Source organism: Mustela nigripes, chromosome 3, assembly GCF_022355385.1.
Source record: "Mustela nigripes isolate SB6536 chromosome 3, MUSNIG.SB6536, whole genome shotgun sequence".
NCBI classification, from domain to species: Eukaryota; Metazoa; Chordata; class Mammalia; order Carnivora; family Mustelidae; genus Mustela; species Mustela nigripes.
This window is the reverse complement of record NC_081559.1, coordinates 61,767,783-61,787,502: the sequence shown is the minus strand read 5'-3', so window position 1 is coordinate 61,787,502 and position 19,720 is coordinate 61,767,783. Positions and strand designations below refer to the sequence as shown.

General features: G+C 40.5%; 1 protein-coding gene across 1 annotated transcript in view; it reads left to right on the top strand.

The window, feature by feature from the left end:
- TTC21B (tetratricopeptide repeat domain 21B) overlaps nucleotides 1-19,720 on the top strand; it is a 79,434-nt gene that overhangs the window by 51,044 nt on the left and 8,670 nt on the right. Inside the window, exons 22-26 of the mRNA XM_059394108.1 lie at nucleotides 651-732; nucleotides 8,522-8,672; nucleotides 8,860-9,021; nucleotides 11,067-11,262; nucleotides 15,670-15,894. Of these exons, the coding sequence (XP_059250091.1) occupies nucleotides 651-732; nucleotides 8,522-8,672; nucleotides 8,860-9,021; nucleotides 11,067-11,262; nucleotides 15,670-15,894 (816 nt within the window). The remainder of the gene's footprint in view (nucleotides 1-650; nucleotides 733-8,521; nucleotides 8,673-8,859; nucleotides 9,022-11,066; nucleotides 11,263-15,669; nucleotides 15,895-19,720) is intronic.

The following is a 19,720-nucleotide window of genomic DNA, read 5'->3' as shown; positions in this document are numbered from 1 at the left end:
GGACTTTTGGAGTTACAGAAGAAAGCTCTGTATACCTGTATATCATTCTAAGATGGTGTGTTTTGGAGTTTCGCTTTGCTTTCCCATTTTTCCTGGGTTGAGGTGTTCGTTAGCTTTCAGACAGCTACATAGATGATGGTGCTAGAGGTTCATTGAAAGTTATAATTATAACTGAAAAGAAGTATAAAAAGTATCCCTTTTAAAACACACAATAAAAGCTCAGTAGATCTTGCTTATTTTAAATTCCTTTGAAATATTGAGGGTTTAAGAGTGTTTGGGGTTGTTTTTTTTTTAATCTTCCCGTCATTTTAGCCAAGTCCAAGGAGGCATCTTCTCAATAATAACACATAGAGTGTGCAATTCCCTTCAAATTTCTGTTTTTAAAATAACCACTTGAAACATATTTTCTGCTAAAAATAAAGCTTTGCAAACAGAGCGATCTGTTTCACATCCTTAATTATCTTCTGTTAGGCTGATATCCGTGCTAATTTGCTTAAGGTATACTTGAATTTTAAATGGCTCCTTTTTATAATCTTTGCCCTCCTCATGTGTTTCATATGTGTTTGCATAGCCCTGACTCTGTTTGGTAGGAAAGATGTGCTTTCTAAAACATATGGCAATATTTTTAGAACCAACTTTTACCTTTATAGATGATGGCAGATCTCATGTTCAGAAAACAGGACTATGAACAAGCAGTGTTTCATTTACAGCAGCTTTTAGAACGCAAACCAGGTAAATATCCATTGATGATGTTTTTTCTAATGCAATCACTTCTTTCTCCTCTTTTTGGCTGTTATGGAAGCCTGGAAGCCTCAGTGGCTGTCTGCTTGGTCCACACTTGCCCTTGAGCAGCTGGGATAGGTATGAGGAAAATGTTACCCCGTGGACTGGCTTTGCGTTAAATGATGACCACAGGCCTCCGTGGGCCCTCAGATGCGGCCGGGCCATCCCGCTATATTTCTGTAATGATTCACTCACTCACCTACTTTTCACGCTTTCTCTTCCCTCCTCAAACCTCCAGTCCACTCTGCCCGTTCCTTGTTCTCAGCTAAAAATGTTACCTCCTGTTTGAGTAGGAGAATAGGAGCAACTGGAAGAGAATGTCTCCATCCACCTGTCACCAAGTGTGCCTGCTCCCAGCGGTCCTCTTCCGCAGGTCTGCCATCCCACATGCAGCCAGACTTGTGTCTCTCTCCTGCTCCCCACGCGTTTCCCCCTCCGCACACAAACATGCTGTGGTAGCCCCTTGCTAAATGTATTAATAAGTAAAAACTAATTCTTAACTCTCCTTCCATCGACTGCTCCATTCTTCCATTTCCTTTTCTAGCAAATTGCCTCGCAGCAGTGCTGAAGCCGTTTCCAGCCGGGCTGTGTCCCCTCTGCGCGGCTCCCGCCGGGAGGGAAGCTGCTTCTGCGCTGCCGGGTCCTGCCTTCATTTCTCAGCTCTCCGCCTGCTCGGCCTGTCCTCCTGCTGAGCGCAGCTTCTGCCCTCCCTCATGAAGGACTTTCTCCACTTGCCTGCTGGCATGCTAGGCTTCCCTGGGTTTTCTTCTTTCCGCTGCCCACCCCTTTGTTTGATCCATTTCCTCTTTATGACCTGTAAATCTCAGAATATTCTAGACCTTGGCTCTTGAACGTTCTCTTTTTTTATACATTCAGCCCGCTGGGTGACTTCATCCAGGCCCGTAGCTTCACAGCCCATGTATGTGCTGGTGTCTCACAGATGTGTGTCTCCCGTCCTGCCTCACACACACACACCACCGTCTGTGCACGTTCCCATTCCACAGTCCTGGGATCTCCGGCTTCATGTGTCGGTGGAGAACGGTTGATCTTTCCCTTCAAATCTGCTCCTTCTCCCTACCTCACCCCAGTCAATAGCATCACCATTTACTCACTTAGTCAGGCCCTAATTCTTACAGTGACCCCTGGCTCATCTTACAGTGACCCCTGGCTCATCTTTCTCATCTTTCTCATCCCGCCTACCAGCTGATCCCTGTTTGCTCTACCTTCAAGGTCTCTCTGGAACCCCGTCACCTTTTACCCCTTGTGCTACTGCCACCTGGGCTCAGCCATCGTCATTCTCTGTCACGTCGATTATGACTGCTCCATTGTCATAGCACACCTTGGTTTCTGTTCCTTTCCACTAGACAGTTGAGAAATGCTTTCAGCTGAAAGGAGTGGGGACTCCCCGCCTGGAAATTCCAATGGCTTAAGTAATTATGGCTTTTTATTTCTCGCTTATGTAAAAGAAATTTAAAAGTAGGTTATGCAGGGAGTGGCATGGAGGGTCCACAGTGTCATCAGGACACCTGAGTCCTCTGCCTTTTTCGTCAGTCGTCACCAACCTAACTTCCGTTACCTCGCAGTCCAGGATGACTGCACCTCTAGCCTCAGTGTTCCAGGGTCGGGATGGGGAAGGGAGGCTGGGGCAGAGGGGAGCTGAAAGGCATACCTCCCTTGTGAGCCATCTTTTTTTTTTTTCCCTTTAAAAAACTCCTTTCTAGAAGCACCTTCATGGCTCCCAAAGATGGTAGGAAATGTCATCTTTTAGCTGAACACAGTACCACAGTGGATAAAATCAGAATTCTGATAGGAGGAAAGGGATGGTAGATATTAGGCAGGCAACAGTCCAAGCAGGTTAGTGCCCTGCTCTTCCGCCTTCCTGGGCTGTGCTTCTCCCAGACAGCCTGGTGGCAGCAGATTCCTTCTCTCAGGACATGGTGCCAGCCATGCCGCTTCCTGGGAGCGCCCTTCCACGGCCGTCCTGGATCAGCAACGCTTCTTACTGCTCTCTCCATCTTTCTATCTTGCGTTTTGTTTTTGTATCTCACCCTTGCAAAACAAAACAAAACAAAAATTACAAATCCTAGAACATACACGTCAAGTGGCCAGAGAGTTGTCTTCGTTGCTGTGCATCCGGGTTTTAGAACAGTATCTGGCTGGCTCGGGGTTCAGTGAATTTTGACTGGAAAGAAGAGTGGCAGGAGCAGAGGAAAGGGGACACAGGAAAGGAGGGTACAAACAGTCATATGTGTTACTTCTGTTTCTACCAAGGAGAGTTTGAAGTCTCAGAGGAGGCCTAAAGCTGTCATTCGGTTCTTGTAAACCCTGATGCCTTCATGGCGGGGTGATGTGGGCAGTCAGAGCTGCCTGGTCTGGGCAGCGTGGACAACAGGGCAGCTGTCTCTCAAGTAGGGCAACTCAAAGAACCAGATGTCCTCTCCCTGTTGTAGGTACTAATGCTTCTAAAAAGTTTGCATTTGAGAACAACACTTTCTGCTTATAAATAAAGTACCCCTGGCCAGGGTCAAGGCGAAAGCAAAAAAGTACTGTCTATCTTTGTTGTCATATCAGCATTTTTCTTTGTATTGTTTTTATTATATTTTTAAGTGTTCTCCTACCTCTGGATTGCCTCAGGCCATGTGCTTGTTTCTTGGCCTCGTTGGTCCCAACTTCTGCTGTGTGTTAATTACGTCAACACCTTACCTCTTCTACTCTGTAGCAGTCCAAAATCCAGGCCCATCCTGCTGGCTCGCTTGCCCAAAGTGGATTCTTGCTTTCCTTAAGCCTAAGTTATTTTTCTTGTGCCATTTCTCTCCTGGGTTCCAGACTTGGTTGTATCCTTTCCTGCTTCTCTGAACCACCTCTTAAAGAGCTATACATACTATTTTCATTCTGTCTCAAGCTGTTCACATATTGTAGCACTTCCCTCTGAGAATAATCCAACCTGATTTCCTTAAAAAACACACCTCTGCCCTTGCAAATATTTTTAAGGTATTGATGACACTGGAGTGTTCACATAGGAGATTTGAAGACGCCCTCACCTGCCATGTGTGTTTTGTCTCAGCCGGTAACTCAGCATCAGCATTCTTTTCAAATAAATAGTAGTCACATTGGTTTAGTCGATTGCCAACTTTGGACTGTTTATGAACAAATACAAAAGAAATTATTTATAAATTTAGTATAAGGATCTTGTACTCCAGAAATAATCAGTTATCAAATGACATACACCCACACCTCCAAATCTTTGGGTGTTTCTTTTTCCTTTTGCCTATAGTATACTTTGCCTTCTTTCTTCTTCTCCTTCTCTGTCTTTCCCAACACATAATCCAAAACCTACTTACCCTTTGCCAAAAACCTGTATCTTGCTGCCACCACCTTTCTCATAAGATGCCTCATGTGATGCTGAGTAGGGTGACCATCCACTGGCATCTGCCCAAGACTGGAGGATTTCCTGGACAATGTGGGACTTTTTTTTTAAAGATTTTATTTATTTATTTATTTGACAGACAGAGATCACAAGTAGGTAGAGAAGCAGGCAGAGAGAGGAAGGAAAGCAAGCTCGCTGTGGAGCAGAGAGCCTGATGTGGGCTCGAGCCCAGGACCCTGGGATCATGACCTGAGCCAAAGGCAGAGGCTTTAACCCACTGAGCCACCCAGGCACCCGCAATGTGGGACTTTTAATACTAAAATAAAGACTCAACAAACTGGGATGAGTTAATCGCCCCAGTTCTGGAAACCTTATGCATACATTTATTTGTCTTCTCCATGAGACTGCAAACTCCCTGCATTGGCGATCATGTCGTGTTCATCTTACATCCCTGCCTGACATGTAGATGGTGCAGAAGAAATGTTTACTGGTTGAATGGATCAATAAATGACTCAAATACCTACTCATTTAAAAACACAAAATGTTGAGAAAATTGTTATTGTCTCTCATATTTTATGTATTCTATGCTTTATTCCCAGTAGGATTCCATTCACAGATGTGTTTTGTCAGACTTACATATCTATACTTTGTGCATGAATTATAGGACATCCTTGGCATCACATGTTACACCTTAAGTTAATGCTGTATTTTAGCTTACCTTAGAAATGTATTATCGGGGCACTTGGGTGGCTCAGTGGGTTAAGCCTCTGCCTTTGACTCAGGTCATGATCTCAGGGTCCTGGGATCCAGCCCCGCATCCTGCTCTCTGCTCAGTGGGGAGCCTGCTTCCCTTCTCTCTGCCTGCCTCTCTGCCTACCTGTGATCTCTCTCTCTCTCTGTGTCAAATGAATAAATAAAATCTTAAAGAAAGAAATGTGATGTCTAGTTTAACTTAACCTAGCTAGTAGCGAATCCTTCTTATAGAAAGAATGACTCTTCTTTTAACAGGTGACACTTCTTCTCTCAAAATCTCCATCCTGGGTTTTCCCTCCCCTGCTGAACAAGTCGCATCAGTTCTGTGTGCTGAAGAGCCTGCATCACACATAGCCTGCCCTGTCCTGGCCGCCGGCCTTCTCTGGGGCCGTTCTCCCCTCTCCCCATTCACCTTCCGGCCTCTTGGCTCTGGCTCTGGCTGCTCCATAACTTCCCGGACTCTCCTATCACTTTCATAAATCAGAAGCTATTCCTTGCTTTAAAAATTTAAGACGGCTCTCCAGGTTGAGTCTAAAATCATGGCATTATTTTGATAATCAGATGGTCCTAAATTATTGGTCCATTTGTATTTCTCAGCCCTCTTCGTCCAGTTTAATATCTAGGACTTAGCACTCTCCGGGCTCCACTGCTCTGTCTCTGCACACACCATCTGCCTCTTGGAATGTCTTTGTCTGGCAAGATCCTCCTCTTAGCCTTCAGGCTGCCCACAAGTCTGATTCTGTGCAAAACCTCCTGCCTCCTCTAGGCAAAGTGACGAATTCTGTGTGCTATAATTCCTTAGCACTTATTCATGGCACATCACATCACACTGTAATTATTTTGAAATCTTCTCACTGTCCATCAATAAGTATGGGCTACGTTTTTTTAGAATGTAATCCATTTCAGTTTTCAATGGATTCCTTAAGTACAGAAGTTTGCCTTCTGTCAAATTTTGTGGTTAACCAAGAGACAAGTTAATGTAATTTAAACTATCAGTGGTAATTATAATTTAAACTAATAATACATTTCAGTAATATTAGAAAGTGATAGGGCCCCCCAAGGCCTCTGTGGGTTGACTTTAAATAATATTAGCAATGTCATGCATTGCACATATTAGCAATAGCGTACAAAAAAAACTTCAGCCAGAAATTTTAACCTATACATATCTGTCTAATCTAATATAGTTTCTAGTTCTGTGAGTTTATTATAGGTAGATATTCCTGGTTCCTATCAAAACTTTTGGAGTTGTAAATATTCCTAATGACCATTGTATTTTTAAAGCTCTTTCATGAGTTTATTTTATCTGGTCTCAGTGATATTTTGAGGGTCAAGATTATAATCCTGTTTTAAGAAAATAAGTAATTCTTGACTCCGAGAATTTTAATAATTTGCTTGAATTTGCACAGCTAAAAGACAAGACCAGTATTTGAATCCTCTTTTTCTGAAGCTACAGTCTTACCATGTTTCTGCTTTTTAGTGATGCCAAAAGGCAGGAAGAACAAAATCTTGAGATCCAAGATTATAGATCAAGGAAGGCAAATGATGATGGGGTCATTATAACCTGGATTATCTTGACCTCGTACAATTCAGTAGATAATTATAAAGCCTACAGAGGTTCTTTTTTTAAATATTTTTTATTGTATAACATAACATAAAACACTTAACATAAAATTTACATTTTAGCCATTTTTTAAGTGTTCAGTTCAAGGACATTAAATACATTTAGATTATTTTGTAACCTTCACCATTATTTATCTTCAGAACTTCATCATCCCGAACTAAAATTCAGTCCCCATTAAACAGTAACTCCCCATGCTCCCCTCTCCCCATCCCCTGGCAACCACCATTCTACCTTTTTGTGAATTTGACTACTAGACATACTTTATGTAGAATGGAACAGGGGACTTGTCCTTTTGTGTCTGGCTTATTTCACTTAGTATAATGTTTTCAAGGTTCATCCATGTTGTAGCATGTGTCAGAATTCCCTTCCTTTTTAAGGCCAAAATAATACTCCATTGTGTGCGTATATACACCACTTTTTTTTTTTTTAAGATTTTATTTATTTATTTATTTGACAGAGAGAGATCAAAAGCAGGCAGAGAGGCAGGCAGAGAGGAGGAAGCAGGCTCCCTGCTGAGCAGAGAGCCCGATGTGGGACTCAATCCCAGGACTCCGAGATCATGACCTGAGCCAAAGGCAGCGGCCCAACCCACTGAGCCACCCAGGCGCCCCTATTTTTATTTATCCATTTTTATTTATCCATTCATCTGATGATGAACATTGGAGTTGTTTCAACTTTCTGGCCGTTGTGAGTGATGGTGCCACAAACACTGGTACACAAATATTTGCTTGATTCCCCGCTTTTGGTTCTTTTGCCTATATACCCAGAAGTGGATTGCTGGATCATAATGATATTTTCTCTTAGGATATAAAATCAAAGATAAATTGCTTAAAAAGCTTTTGTTTTGGTATTTTAATTCTAACCCTATAAACAAGATCAGCATGGCTTATATAATGAGGATTTTTGCAAATCTACTACCATGAGTCCTGTGGTAACTGAAACTTGGGAGCCCAAATTACCTGCAAAGGACAACTAATGTGAGCCATCAATATAATAAACTTATGCAGCCATTTAAGTATGTTTTTAAAGACCATTTATTGGCATTTGGGAAATGTTTACTGTACCAATGTTAGGCCAAAATTAAAACCCCAGGTGTGACTACAACTTTGTACATATGTAAACAAAGGAATAAGTTTTTAAATATCAATAGGATGGTTTTCACTCATAAATATATGAAGGAACTGTACCAAAATATGGTAATCTTTAGCTGGTGCGAATAGGAGTGATTGTTTTTCCCCTTCTTTATACTTTTCTTTTTCTGTCTTTTTCCCAAATTTTCTCAAGTGTCTGCATTATTTTTACAATCTATTACATTTTTCTCAAAACTTAGTATTTCAATTGTGCAAAAGAACTAAACAGAATTGGGAGAAGTCTTTCTAGGAACCTGCCAGGAAATTATACACCAAAGAACTAAATTAATTATTTTTTTTAGAAGAAGATAAAATAGGATTAAAGTACTCAGACTGATTTATTACAGTTATATTATGGTAAGCTAGCATCTAGTACATTAGTCACATATGCATATTAAGGAAAGTTTGAAGTAAACTTTCCAATTGCCCACCCCAAACATTATAAAGAAAAGGTACTGTTCTCATCCTCTTCCTAGCTGTAGTGAATAAGGAAGTCACAGATAGACTCACCTGTGCAATCTCCTCAATCCTCCTGAATTTTACAGGTGGAGTTTAGATGACCAATGCAGAGACTGTTTCTAGGTTTTGTTCCCAGGAACAGTTGATAATTAAATTACAACAAATGTACATGTTTATAGATTGGCTTGTATTTTATAGATAAGCTTCTCTCATTGTCCAAACTAACCAAACCCTTATCTAATTGCTCATATAGTCTCTTTAGGGATTTATAACCCTTAAGGCATTCCTTTTGATTGTATTTAAATTCTCCTTCATTTGACATAAACTATCCTTTAATGAAGTAGGATTATAACTGTCAAACAAGAAATATAAAATACTGTCTATATCTGAAATATTCTTTGTTTCTAGATAATTATATGACATTATCTCGTTTAATTGATTTCTTGAGAAGATGTGGAAAACTTGAGGATGTTCCAAGATTTTTCTTAATGGCTGAAAAACGTAACTCCAGAGCAAAATTGGAGCCAGGATTTCAATACTGTAAAGGACTCTATCTTTGGTAAATCTATTGGTGAACAAATCCTACATAATAGTTTGTTTTTGCTCATTGTGAATGAAGTAGAATAAGCTTTCCTTTGTCTTAAGATAGATCTACATTTTAAAATATATTAATTTTATTTAGAAAGAGATTATAAATGACTCAACAGTTAAAATAAGTGATTTTTTTTTTTTAAACTCCTAACAAGGTATACTGGAGAACCAAATGATGCTCTTCGACATTTTAATAAAGCTCGGAAAGACAGTGACTGGGGCCAAAATGCCCTCTATAACATGATAGAAATCTGTCTGAATCCAGATAATGAAACTGTTGGAGGCGAAGTATTTGAAAATCTGGATGCAGACCTGGGGTGAGTTACCGTTTGACAAATTATCCCTTTTCTGAAAACATTTATTCGGGACAGACAAGGATACCTTGTAAAAGAGGGCTCAATTCTAGGACAGCGCTAATGAAAGGTCAGATGAAAAAATCATAACTAGAACAGCTGTTCTCTGAAACAAGCAGGACATGCTTTTAGGAGGTTTCCGAAATCAGAATAAGCATGTTACAAAGATGCTCCCCTAGTTACTCTGTTGAGAACAGGATGAATTGTAGAATGTGATTACGTTAGCAAAGCTGTCCTCAAAATAGTAGTAACCCCTTTGCAAATGGTAGTTCTGTGCCATACCCTGTGCTTCATACTTGGTATGCATTGTCTTATTTTCTCCCTGCAACAATGTTATGAACTACGCTCAGAGTTAACCTGTCTAATATAGTAGTACAGGGCAGGGCAACACGTGGACTGAGTTTTCTGTGGCCGCAAACCCCCTCCTGGAGCCCCTGTAGTGCTCTGTGAGTAATTGCTGTCACTGCTGTCATCCCATGTTTGTTGCTGTTCCCAGAATTGGGCAAAGCATGTTAGGGAGTGTGTAAAGATGTAAATGTATGAGGTGTGTAAGGAAGTTTCTGCCTTCAGGAGCATCTGATTTACGTGGGAGGCCAGACAGTATCTGAAACCAGTCTCTGACAAAACAGAAATGGGTGAAATGGATATTAAGTGTTATAAGAATTCATAGAAACCCAAGCAGTGCAAAGCAGTTGAGGGATGGTGAACAGGGGACTGAGAAAAAATTAGAACCAGACAGCTGAGAGGTTTTAATGACAGATTTGAAGCCGTGGATTATAGAGACCATTTGTTTACGTTTGTGTTAGAAAGGCTAAGGTACTGTACTGTTGTGCAACTGCAGACTATCTTCCTGGAAATCTCTAGCAAATAGTTGAAAATACAAAACAAGAACAAAACAAGAGGGAGGTCATAGCTGCAGATACAGGTCTGGGAGACAGATGCTCAGAGTAGGTCGTTGGAACCCAGTGAGTGGCCCCTTTGCAAATAGAATGCAGGGACAGAAGTTTGAGAACTGAAGTTTGGGCAGGCTGACATTTAAGGGGATTGAAGGGGAGGGGAGGCCAGAAACGGGCAATCACTGTAGTAGGAAGAGACCCAGCACTATGCAATGTTACAGAAGGCAAAGGAGGGGAACTCTGAAGCAGGTAGCTAAAGATGCGAAATGTTCTAGAGAAGATAAAGGCTAAAGCCTGAGGAAAAGACCAATGGCTTTAGTGATTGGGCTTTGAGAATATAGTTTCCTTTTATTAATTGGTTTAAAAAAATAATTGATACTACATATTCAAATTTTTATTGTTCTTGAAATTTACAACCTTTTCATAGGTATGTAGTTTCTTTCTTTCTTTCTTTCTTTCTTTTTTTTTTTTTAAGATGCTATTTATTTGAGAGAACACAAGCACGATCAGGGTGGGGGAAGGGGCAGAGGGAGAAGCGGGCTCCCTGCTGCGTGAGGAGTGGAGGATCTCAGTGGGATCAAGACCTGAGCTGAAGGCAGATGCCTAACCTAACCACCTGAGCCACCCAGGCGCCCCAGATATGAAGCTGCTTTTCTGAGAGTCGAATAGGGAGCTAAAAATACTGCAGTGCTTGGCACATAGTAGGTGCTTCAGCAAGCTCAGTCACTTTTTACTCCCTCCTTTCTTTCCTTCCATTTCCTGAGTAGATCTACCACTTGATAATTATATGATTCCACTTATCCTAAATTCTTATTTCATATTAGCAGAAATGAACACACTTATCCATGTAGATACTGTCCAGTTTTTTTCTTCAGTCTAAAGTGGATAAATGTTTAATAGTGCTTTATTAAAGGTATACTCATTTTGTTTAAATGTAATGCATTATAACTTTGGTTCACTTTGTATCAGAAGAGAATGAGTGACATTCTGCAAAAGGATTACTTCAAATTAGCGACAGAAAAGAAACCAGTGTGCCCTAGGGCTCATTCTAATCTCAGGGAATTTTATTTCATGAGTAATAGACATAAGAGATTTATTTTTAATTGTACACAGTAATTCAACTGAGAAGCAAGAGTCTGTGCAGTTAGCAGTGAGAACAGCAGAAAAACTCCTAAAAGAACTAAAACCTCAGACCATTCAGGGTCACGTCCAGCTTCGCATCATGGAAAACTATTGCCTGGTCGCTACCAAACAGAAGTCTAACGTTGAGCAAGCCTTGAATACCTTCACCGAAATAGCAACATCTGAGGTCAGTAGATTTCATTTTTCAGCTTTATATTCTCTTTCCTTGACAGTATAGAAATATGTATTTCGGTTAGCTATGTATTCTCTGAAGAATGACCGAATTCCAAGTAAAAATTGCCTCTATAGCTTGGCATAATTCCACATAATGTACCTTCATTTCTAGAAGATACTATGTTGTTGCTGTTTTGACATGTGGTTGATATGTTTTCTCTATTAGAATGGTAAATTGTAGAGAAAGGCAATTCTTCAAATGGGCATAAGTTAATTCTCAAAGGAATGGCCTTATTGTCTGGAGAATTTCTGTGTTGTTTCACTTAAGTGACTAAGTGAAAATAAACACCTGGGTGCCTTGATAGCTCACCTTTTCACTTCGCCAAACTTGAAATGTTTCCAGCTCTAAGGCTACATGGGATCAGTACTGACAGCTTATAATTCAGGCATGGGAATAATGGTGGTGTTTTTTAGCAACACTGAAATAACCCCCTGCAGTTATAATAGTAATAACAATAATAACAATTAGAGGAAAGGCTTTCTTCTCTTTCCAGCTCACTCAGATCCACCTTCTCACTCTCTGGGCACTCTGTTTTTCCTTCCCTCACAAGATGCTGTATTTCTTTCTTTCTTTTTTTTTTTTTTTAAGATTTATTTATTTATTTATTTGAGAGAGAGACAGTGAGAGAGAACATGAGAGGCGAGAAGGTCAGAGGGAGAAGCAGACTCCATGGAGCTGGGAGCCCGATGCAGGACTCGATCCCGGGACTCCGGGACCGTGACCTGAGCCGAAGGCAGTTGCTCAACCAACTGAGCCACGCAGGCGCCCAAGATGCTGTATTTCTTCAAGTGCTTGGTATTAAGGAAGGGACTCTAGATGCCCACTCCGTGTGCAGTGGGGGATAACTAGTTCTAAGCGTACTCTCTGGATTTCGTGTTCTTCCACTCATCAGTGTTGTACGCCCCTGAAAACTCATAGTGTGTGTCTCTCAGAGGGTTTGCAGAACTTTACTGTGTTTCCTCGTGGTTCAGTGTTCACGGCAGTAACAGTAAGCTACTGAAAACTCCCTGCAGAGCCCCTTCCTGCTTCCTCCTAGGACCCGGGAGAGCTTTGGGGGACCTGTAGCTCCTGTTTCCATTTGGAAACACGTATCCTGGATGGCGTTTTATGACCACTGTAAGCCACCTTGGAACTAAACAGTAGGGTTGCTCCTGCAGCAGCGACATCCTAGAGCAGGGCTTTCTGTTGCCCTGAAGTAATGCTCTCAGGTGGTGGCCACAGGGATGACAGTGGCTGACAAACTGAGACCCGAAGTAGGAGAGAGAGTTTAAAGTGCAGGGTTTGAGAGAATACCAAAAGCCCTGAGTAACACTGAGGCTGTTTCCTAGAAATACCATTTTTTTTTAAAGATTTTATTTATTTATTTGACAGAGAGAAATCACAAGTAGATGGAGAGGCAGGCAGAGAGAGAGAGGGAAGCAGGCTCTCTGCTGAGCAGAGAGCCCGATGCAGGACTCGATCCCAGGACTCTGAGATCATGACCTGAGCCGAAGGCAGCGGCTTAACCCACTGAGCCACTCAGGCGCCCAAATACCATTTTTTTGTGTTGGTGAGACTGCATTATTTTTGCCATTCGTACATATGTGATTAGTAATACGCTATCCTCAAGTCTGTCTACTGACCGCACCAGCCAAAGACTGATGCATGAACTGAAGTTTCAGAAACAGTGAGTTTTATCTTGCATTTTTTCCCTTTTAACTCATAAGCTAAATGTATTAAATATAATGAATATTCATTAAGCAGCCAGTGGATGCTAAGGACAGTGGGAATTGCGAAGATAAACCAAGACAGTCTCTTCCGTCAAGTTTATCACAGTCCAGGGAAAATGAAGCAAAGCATACTGACTGCATACAAACCCAAATCCATTACATTCTGTTCTAGAGCTGCAGGTAAAAGTGCTGTAGGAAAATAAAATAATGAAAATTATTTTCATCCAGCTCTAATATTAGGAGAGTGGGGAAGGCCTTTTTGTGGACAAGTTTTTTGATTTAAGAAGAACTATGATAAATTGCATTTTCACAGGCAGAGGCAGAGAAGATACATTCTGGAGGCAGGGGGAAAATATGAGCAAAGCCAAGGAGGCAGGGAAGCATCCTGTATATTCACGACACTATGTGGTGTTCAGACTGAAAAGAGTTACATGACAGGAAGTCAGGGGAGGAAGCAGTACAAGATTAGTTAAACCCGTGCAAAGGGTTTCCACCTGCTTTCATCCCGTCACCTTGAACCATTGTTGTATAACAGGCGTTGTATAACATGGCCTTATTGTCCTCAGTGGTCTAAACTCGCTGCAGCTCAGAGTGACTGAGAAAGACAGAAAAAAGCCAGCTGAACACCTTAGGATGTCTGCACCAAAAAAACATGTGGGTCTCATGCAGGGCTTGGAACTCAGGTTTATACTTTTGAAACTATTCTTGAGTTCATTTACTAGTGATCAAGCTGTGAGGAACTAATTAATTCTAATCTAACTCAATGTGTGTGATTTAAAATCAGAGAGCTTATTTTAAAATGTATAGTGTGAGATATTTTTAGCATGTCACTAGATCTGGACATTTTTACAGGCCCCCTCTTGGCTTGGAATGTCCTGGGACCTGGTCAACAAATTCAGAGCAGGTCTCTACTTTCTTTCCTTTCCACAAGAGGAGGCAAGGGTCGGCGGTGCCCAATCATTGATGATCTATCCCTCATGTCTCCAAAACCTACTACCAGTTGGATGGATTTGGCACTCAAACTTTTTTGCCATTCCTGATTACGTATTGGAAGTTTGTTGGTAGACGTAGAATTACAACCAAAGAAGTTTTATGCTCTGAAAAATTATTTTCTTCAAGCTCTAAGGAATTGTCCTCCTCAATTCCAGGGCTATTTCTCACTTCCAGCCACGGTCGGTGTTAGACAATGAACCAATCACTCTGTTCTCCTTTTGCAGTGTTTCTTACTGCTTACCAGACTTGCTATCTTACAGTGCACCTTTACTATAGTCTCGGTATTATAATTTCTGTATCACAGTTTTTCATCCTTTATTTGTATCTTAACCTGAAATCTTTCTCTTTATAAAAACATCATAATCCCTCTGCTGAAATGTAAAAAGCCACCCTCGCTTTGTCAGGGTTATACACATATTGCTCAGGTAAGTTGGTTTCCTGGATAGATCACCAGTAGCTTCCACTTTATACCAATTCTTATTAGTTTGTTGGTTTCACAGAGTGACATTTTCTGACATTGAACTCTCTCTAAAAGAACATTGTGTTTTACAGACACTATCAAGAAGCTGCAGACTCGGGGCGCCTGGGTGGCTCAATGGGTTAAGCCGCTGCCTTCGGCTCAGGTCATGATCTCAGGGTCCTGGGATCGAGTCCCGCATCGGGCTCTCTGCTCAGCGGGGAGCCTGCTTCCTCCTCTCTCTATCTCTCTGCCTACTTGTGATCTTTCTCTGTCAAATAAATAAATAAAATCTTTAAAAAAAAATAAAAAAAAAATAAAGAAGCTGCAGACTCTAGGTCTAAAAGAGTATTTTAAGGCATGAGTTTATTTCTCACACTATACATACTATACATTTCAAAGTGATTAATTAATTGTATGCCTTGTTTATAACATTCCATTGGTCAGACTTTACTGGGTGAAAAGGCTTTTGAATAATACAAGAAGAAAGGGAAAAGGAGCAGTAGAAGTCAGTATTGATAAGAAGTCAGCATAGATAAGTAAGCAGAAGTTCATGTAGGTCAGGAATGTCATTAGTAGGTATATCAATGTCATTCTTGTTTTAAAGTAAAAGAACTAGGGAGCCAAAATGCTGAATCTGAAATGCAAATGTTCAGTTAGGATTATATTGAAATAGAATTTTGGTTTTTTTTGTTTCTATATAAAACCATTAAAGAGCTAGTCAGTCCCATTAAAGATCAAGTTGCCCTAATTGTCTGTATCGTGTGGTTATGGCATCTACGTATTTATTGGATTATCTTGGCCACGTGGTCAGCTTGAGGTTACTTGGTGGATTAACGAATGACCATACCACAGTTATCTATGCGGAGCCAGATACAGAGTCCACAGACCAATGTTCATACTGCAGAGCCCTTGCTACTTGCTGTGTTTCCTTTTAAACATAGGACATCTTTGGGGCGCCCAGGTGGCTCAGTTGGTTAAGCTGCCTTCAGCTCTGGTCATGATTCCAGGGTCCTGGGATCGAGCCCCACATCAGGCTCCCTGCTCAGCAGAGAGACTGCTTCTCTCTCTCCCCCTCTCACTGACGCTCTGCTTACTTGTGCTCTCTCTCTAACTCTCTGTCAAATAAATAAAATATTAAAAAAAAAATAGGACATCTTTGTTTGTGGATCGGGGGTCTGAAGTTTTGTGTTCTTACAGAAGGATCATATTCCAGCACTTCTGGGAATGGCAACAGCTTATATGATCTTGAAACAGACTCCACGAGCCAGAAACCAGCTGAAGCGGATTGCGAAAATGAACTGGAATCCTATTGATGCTGAGGACTTTGAGAAGAGTTGGCTGCTGCTTGCTGATATTTATATTCAATCAGCAAAATACGACATGGCAGAAGAGCTGCTCAAACGGTGCCTGCGTCATAATAGGGTAGGTGACTGCAGAGGGAAAAATAACTGTTGACCTTTGATGTAATGGGTCATTAAAGGGGGGACCAAATGATGGTCCATTTTTAAGAGTTCTTGTGTGTTTTTTGAAAATTGAATGTTTATTCTTACCATAATCAGGAAATAAAAATTAAAAGAAGAAAGAAGCCATTTGCTCTTGAAAATAGAGAGAGAGATTTATGCCTTTTCAAGTTTCAGCTGTGGTATGCCCCACTTACGGAAAGTGTTTATGGAATGTCAAGCATTTGCCTGTGATTATCCAACTCATCCCAGATCTAATGAAAATTGCAGAAGAACGTTAATTGCGGACGTCTGTCCCTCCTATTAAGAAATACTCTAGATGAATTTCCTGCAGCTGCATGTTGTTTTCACATTATTAGAATCCACTATGCATAATATATTTTGTGGGTAAAAGTCTTTTTGGCATTTAATTTGTTTATTAAAAAGTCCTTATCTTTAGGTATGAAATTGAAAATCTTCAAGTCTGTAGAAATCCAAGGCCTTTTAGTAACAGTGCATTTTGGTGTATAGTCACAAAAAAAGGTCTTAGGGCATCTTTTTTTTTTATTTTATTTTATTTATTTATTTGACAGAGAGAGATCAAGATATCACAAGTAGGCAGAGAGGCAAGCAGAGAGAGAGGGGGAAGCAGGCCTCCCGCTGAGCAGGGAGTAGGGCATCATTTTTTAAGTTAAGAATTTGTTAGTATTGTTGAGAAATACTTGTACTCAACTTAGAAACTTGAGGATATTTATCTTTCAGATTCATAGCAATTACTTCAAAATTTTAATCATAGTAAATCTTTTATTCTCAGCAAATTAAAGTACAAAGCAGATCTTTTGTTTTTTAAAGAGTTATGATCATCTAATCCTATTAAGTTACTTTCTTAGGGATTTTTAAAACCACAAAATATCAAGCCGTTTTTCAATTTATAGTTGATACATCTGATTTTAAGTAAAATTGTCCTTGAAAAACAGATTCTTATGAATAGGTTTTGAAAAATCTAAACTTCATGCAAGGAAAACAAAACAAAAATGAACTGTTGGGATTACACCAAAATAAAAAGCTCATGCACAGAGAAGGAGACCATCAACAAAACAAAAAGGCAACTTATACATGGGAGAAGATATTTTCAATGATATATTTCATAAGAGGTTACTATCCAAAGGTATAAAGAAATTGTACAACTCAACACCAAAAAAACCCCACAAATAATCCAATTCAAAAATGGGCAGAGGACTTCAATAGACATTTTTCTAAGGAAGACCTACAGGTGGTCAGTAGACATGATGCTCAACATTACTAACCATCAGGGAAATGCAAATCAAAACCACAATGAAAATTACTTTATACTTGTCACAATGGCTAGAATCGAAAATAACAAGTGTTGGCAAGTATGTAGAAGGAAACTCGTGCACTGTTTGTAGGAATATGTATTGAAGCAGTAACTATGGAAAACAGTATGGACATTCCCCCCCAAAATTAAAAGCAGAAATACCATGTGATCCACTAATTCCACTAGTGGGTATTTAACCAAAGAAAATGAAAGTACTAATGCAAAAAGACATGTGCATTCCCATGTTTATTGCAGCATTATTTAAGATAGCTGAGATATAGAAGCAACCCAAATGAAGGGCACCTGGGTGACTGAGTCAGTTAACCATCCAGCTCTTGATTTTGCCTAGGTCATAATCTTAGGGTCATAGGATCAAGCCCCATGTCAGGTTCCATGTTTAGCAGGGAGTTTGCTTCTCTCTAGCTCTCTCTGCCCCCTCCCCCTCCCTCTAGACCCTATGTCCCTTCTCTATTCATGTTATCTCCCCAACCCTGTCTCTCTTGTGCTCTCAAATAAATAAATCTTCAGAAAAAAAGAGTGACCCAAGTGTACATTGATAGATGAATGAGTAAAGAAGATATGGCACATATATATACAATGGCATATTATTCAGCCATAAAACAGAACGAGTCCTTGCCATTTGTGACAACATGGATGAACCTAGAGGCTATTAAGCTAAGTGAAATAAGTCAGACAGAGAAAGACACCGTATGATCCCACTTATATGTGTAATCTAAACAAATGAAAAAAAAAACAGACTCATAAATTCAAAGAACAAACTAATGGTTGCCAGAGGGCTCAGGAGTAGGATGGGCAAAATGGGTAAGAGAAATGGGAGATACAGGCTTTCCGTTACAGGGTGAGTAAGTCTTGGGGACGAAAGGTACAGCATTGGGAATATGTGGTACAATAGGAGCATTGTATGGTGACAGGTGGGAGCTACATTTGTGATGAGCATAACACAAGGTATGGACTTGTTAAATCCTCTGTTGTACACCTAAAATTAATGTGACATTGTGGGTCAACTATACTTCCATTAATTAAAAAAAAATGTAAGCTGCCAGACAACTGACCCTTACATGCCTACTCTAGGATTAAGCGAGATTACGTGGGAATTAAGGTTTCTGTGCAGACAGAATTTCAGTTTGCCAGAACACTGACAGCGTATATTGCACGGTTGAACACAATGGCTACTTGAGAGGCGCCAGTTTGGCTGATCAGACATGTCAATATTGGAAGCATGAGATTCAGGAACTAGAGCTTAGAAACCTTGAATTGTATAATTAAAAGATGGAGATCATCCAGATCTGGGATAGAAATGTACAAGATGATACCAGACCATCTTGTCATACCAGATGGCAAGGAAGCTATCGGAGATGATTAGAGTCACGTCAAGGACTCAGGAGCCAACTTGAAGACACTCACGCTAGCCCAAGTTGGAACATGTTAACTATCAGTAAGAATAGTAACCACGGTGGATTGAAACACACAGAATAAGTTTAAATCCACGAGTTTACGAAGGTCCAAAAAAGAAAAAAAAAAATCAGAAACCTAATTGTTCACCACTGAAATGTGCTGGTGAACTATTATTTCTAAAGCCAGCAAATAAAGGGAAGGCATTAAGCACTTACCCTGCCTTTTCTGTGTAAACTATACTACTGGGTAACAATACACCATAAAAGGAGACATTTCTTCTCATGATAGATGTTTTCCAACTAATAAATGAAGAGAGAGTGGTAGACTATCACTATTTTCCATCCCTGATAAATTAGTGTATGGATATAACATCAAAATAAGAAAACCTAATATTATGTACCTCCTTGGGGAAGAACACAACTCAAACCCTCACTTAGGGTCCAGAATTTAAAAGGGCACTTTAAGTGTCAGGCATGATCTTTGGCAGCTGGTGCTACTAAAACAACGTCCTCTAAACCGGGTGCCTTATAAACAGCAGAAATGGATTTCTCCCACTTCTAAGGCTGGAGGTCTGAGATCAGGGTGCAGCCTGGTTCAGTTCTGGTGAGGACTCTCTTCAAGGTTGCAGACCACCAGCTTTTCGTTCTATCCTCACATGGTGGAAGGAGAGGGCGAGAGAACTGGCTGGGGCCTCTTTTTTTTTTTTTTTTTTTAAATCTGTTAGCATTCATCGAATGTTTTTGTTTTTGTTTAATTTCTTTTCCGTGTCACAAAATTCATTGTTTGTGCACCACACCCAGTGCTCCATGCAATCCGTGCCCTCCATAATACCCACCACCTGGCTCCCCCAACTTCCCACCCCCTGCTCCTTCAAAACCCTCAGATTGTTTTTCAGAGTCCATAGTCTCTCATGGTTCACCTCCCCTTCCAATTTCCCTCAACTCCCTTCTCCTCTCCATCTCCCTATGTCCTCCATGCTATTTGTTATGCTCCACAAATAAGTGAAACGGTGTGATAATTGACTCTCTCTGCTTGACTTACTTCACTCAGCATAATC